Source organism: Zea mays, chromosome 7, assembly GCF_902167145.1.
Source record: "Zea mays cultivar B73 chromosome 7, Zm-B73-REFERENCE-NAM-5.0, whole genome shotgun sequence".
Lineage (NCBI taxonomy): Eukaryota > Viridiplantae > Streptophyta > Magnoliopsida > Poales > Poaceae > Zea > Zea mays.
The window spans coordinates 112,254,188-112,257,846 of record NC_050102.1 but is presented as its reverse complement, the minus strand read 5'-3'; the positions used below and the strand labels follow the sequence as shown (position 1 = coordinate 112,257,846).

Below are 3,659 nucleotides of genomic sequence, written 5' to 3'. Positions count from 1 at the left end.
ATTATGTTAATTTAATACACTTTTTCAAAACAACCGTCGAGTATGTGAACATTTTAAGTCACAAGTTATTTAGTAAACTGTCTAAAATGTTCTATATTAATAAGCGCTTGCAATATAAAAACCGTCTTATTTAGGTGACTGATATTGGACGTTTTGGAAATCGTCTTATTTAGAAGACCGATATTGGATATTTTTAGAACCGTCTTAATAAGATTTAAACAAATTGACTTAAATAACAATATATTCTTCAATTTATATTCATTTGAGATACCACATTATAATAATTTGAAAGAGAAATACACACACATATATTTAATAATAATATAATTCATATAATATAGATGAGTACCAATCAATATTTCATACATAAGTGTACCAATCAAAACACTGAGATAATCTTGTAATTAACCAAACAATCTGTGCAAGTGCGGAATACAGTGTACAGCGGATTGATTTGCATCTTGTCAAAACCAGATTGTCCAAGGGATACATCGGTTGCTGCTGCCGCACCCCTCCTGTCGATGTTCCATGACTCCATTCTTGTTGGCCACTTTGTCCCAAGCATTTCACCAAACAGTCAACACCCTCGTCACCGCAATCACATCAAACTACCCATGTACAGTTAACTGACAAGGAAAAACAACTCATCAATAGACACAAGAAAGAGATGACAATGTTGTGCTAAAGCCTAAAGTTGAGCTGGATAAATCCATATTATGTCTAAAAGGCCAAGCATGCATACCTCGATACACCAAACAAGTCAAGGTTCCAATAATACTTGTGAATTTCATAATTTTGTAATACGGTGAACTTACGCGACTATGATATCTTCTTTCTTACAGAAGGCAGGTATCACACTGAATATTGTAGAAATCCCATATGAATAAAGAATGGAGTCTGGAGTCCCCAAAAATTTAGCTATCTTTGACTCACAGTCAAGATGGACATCTACAAGAACACATTAGAAAGTTAAGTTCCTCCTCTATACTTTCAACCAAAGTCATTGTCTGAGGATGATAATACAGACCAATTGTTCCATAAAAGCCACGTGGACCACAAGAACCAACACCATATTTCTCCAATGAACTGATGCAAGAATCCTGAAAGTCATTCGCTTTGTTTAGATATTCCAAAAAATACATACATTGAAATATTGTCAAGCAATAGAATTGTCTCTTACAATAATCTTTTCGTTGCCAATTAAACCGAGGTAGTTTGCTGATGCAAAGTTCACAACTTCTTTACCATCAACAATCGTATGTGGTCCAGCGGCACTGTATAAAAGAAAAATAGAAGGGTTAATTCTGATCCTCAGAAGATCATATATGATGCAATCATAACTACTTAACATGGTAAACAATTGTAATCTATACTGCATGAATATTTGTAACACAACCAGAAATGCGTGAAGAAAAATTCTGGTGAATTAAATAATATACACATATAACTGAAGCAGAATTCAGGGGATATTCAACAAAAAGAATATTCCATATATAGCGGTGTCTCCCACAGTTTCAAGAGTGAGACCATCCGGTTAATCCATATATGAAATGATATGTAGGATTACCCATGCAACAACACCACAATGTACCCTAGGTAACTGTGAACTTACTTTAAGAAAAAAATCCTTTATAGACTGCTAAAGTTCCAACAATGCGTCAACTGCTAGTTTGAACAAAAAAAATCTGGTACAACTCCATCAGAAACCAAGCTGTAGTGCAAACCTCGGCAACACGGCACTCTGCCTCCTCGTGAGCAATGGCCGCACACTACAACATTTTAGGCCTTCTGTGACATTATGATGCACATTCTATGTTTTCTTCAGTGGAATTAATGGGCTGCACGACATGAGAGAATTGCACATGACGAATGTGATGGGTTACCTGTTTCCTAAAAATAAAATTTAGAATATAGTTTTAGAAAAGAAAATAGCAACAAATACATTTCAAAAAGATCCCAGATAGAACTACTAGAAGTTTTAGGTAGAGAATTACAATTCCATATTCTCCATTCATAAATACATGCTAACTGATAGCATAATACCTAAGCAAGGATTAGTACCACACTCTTAGGAAAACATCCTATGGAGTGCTAGCTCATGGATCAAATTTAATTAAAAGAAGTTAAGTGAACTGTTATGGCAATATGAAGTTTTTGATTCTGCACAGCAAGCGTAGAATCCACATTCAATCCTTGATGTTGTCCAAGCTAAAACTTAAGAAAAGGCTTGCATGATAACTGAACATAATTTATTAGCCAACAAGAGCTTCCATAGGTATAACTTAATGTTTTTCAAGACACAAAAGACTCAGGATTAAGACAGCACCAAATTTGTCGTTCGTATAAAACAAGAATAAATTGTGTACGGTGTAAAAACAAACTACTATTGGGCATGCACTCTCAATAAATTTAATAGCAAGTACAGTAAATATGTCCCAAAAAAGCAGCACTGCAACACAATAATGGCGTATACTTTATTACTATATCATAGTAGACAGTAAATGTTTGCTAGCTTGCAACAAATTGATCCCAAATAGTACTAGAAGATTAAGAGCAGAGGATTACAATTCCATAATTTTGACTAATCTGACATACAGCTCAACATGAGAAGTATGTGGGTACAAGCTTAACAGATGTTCTTAAAATTAAGTACGCCAGGGGCTGAAAATTAGCATACTTATTCAAAATAAGTATGTCGGCCCCGACATACTTAATAATACCCACATTCTTTCACTTGTTTCCCATAATGCTTTTAAATATTTTTCTCAATATAGCAAACTTTATATTGCTATATACATTGACTTCACTCAGACCGTCAAACAAGCTTCATTTAAGATGAGATTTGTACTATCACTAGACTAGAGATAACATATAAAGATATATCAAAATTGCAGATCTCCTCAACAACAGTTTCTCTCGTGTTCTCTCTGCAGTATCCAAATTGAGCAATACATGGAGAGACAAGGTAAAATGATAAAAGAAACTGGTCCATACGGGCTACAGGTATCCACTTGCCAGGACACGGGTTTGTCTTCTTATCAAACAGCGCCTTTCCAAATCCTCTAGCACTGACACCTAGAACTAGGAATACATAGATCAGATGTGTGGAAACCCAAGATGGAATGTGAATGGATTTGTTTTACCTTTCGCTTCCGTTGAACATGGGCTACAGAGACGTGCTTGTGCTCACGCAGAGAGCCGAGGAGGGGTGGGGGCCACGGTTGCTTAATGGCACGCTTGACGCCTAGAGAGGCTCGTGTGGAGAGGGGGCAGCTGGGCACGGGCAGGCCATAGGCGCGGACGCGGTTCACACGTAGAAGTGCAGGCGAGCGGCGGCGCGGAGAAAAGATGCGGTCGAGAGAAGAAGTGAGTGGCGGGTCCGCAACGAAGGCCGAAGGGTTAGGTGTCCAGGCGTGTGGGCTATGGTGTGTTATTGGGCCAAACTAAGCTAAGGTGTGGTCCATATCTAGTTATACTAGGCCCTTTGCCTCTAGTCATGACTATCCTGCCTTTCCCTTTCTCACCTGGATTGAGTCAACGAAAAGAACGTTACTAAACGATGATAGAAAGCTTGATAGTGCAATCATAAAAAAAACTGGTGCATTATATACTAGACATAAAGATAGAAGTGAAGTTTTTTTAAAGTAGACGACGATGGA

The 3,659-nt window shown here is 37.3% G+C and overlaps 1 protein-coding gene across 2 annotated transcripts; it reads right to left on the bottom strand.

Moving 5' to 3' along the window:
• Positions 1–309: 309 nt before the first annotated feature.
• On the bottom strand, positions 310–3,443 carry LOC103632712 (long chain base biosynthesis protein 1b-like). Of its 2 annotated transcripts, none has more exons than XR_002748807.2 (5): positions 3,144–3,443; positions 1,181–1,274; positions 1,028–1,100; positions 743–948; positions 310–626 (listed from the first exon to the last, which is right to left on the bottom strand). XR_002748807.2 is itself a non-coding variant. In NM_001301496.1 (5 exons), exons 1-5 carry the CDS (start codon positions 3,161–3,163, stop codon positions 623–625), a joined length of 324 nt encoding a protein of 107 aa, NP_001288425.1. In that variant the 5' UTR covers positions 3,164–3,355; the 3' UTR covers positions 315–622. The 2 variants fall into 2 exon arrangements, 1 of the variants encoding a protein (NP_001288425.1); NM_001301496.1 differs by having other exon boundaries at positions 315–626; positions 816–948; positions 3,144–3,355.
• Positions 3,444–3,659: the final 216 nt, after the last annotated feature.

Bases quoted from the DNA above. Each gene is read 5' to 3' on its own strand.
- LOC103632712 (NM_001301496.1), bottom strand. From the start codon at position 3,163: ATGTTCAACGGAAGCGAAAG. The intron at 1,275-3,143 runs GTAAAACAAATC...TCTTTTATACAG, and splicing joins ATGTTCAACGGAAGCGAAAG to TGCCGCTGGACCACATACGA. The intron at 1,101-1,180 runs GTAAGAGACAAT...AATGACTTTCAG, and splicing joins TTGGCAACGAAAAGATTATT to GATTCTTGCATCAGTTCATT.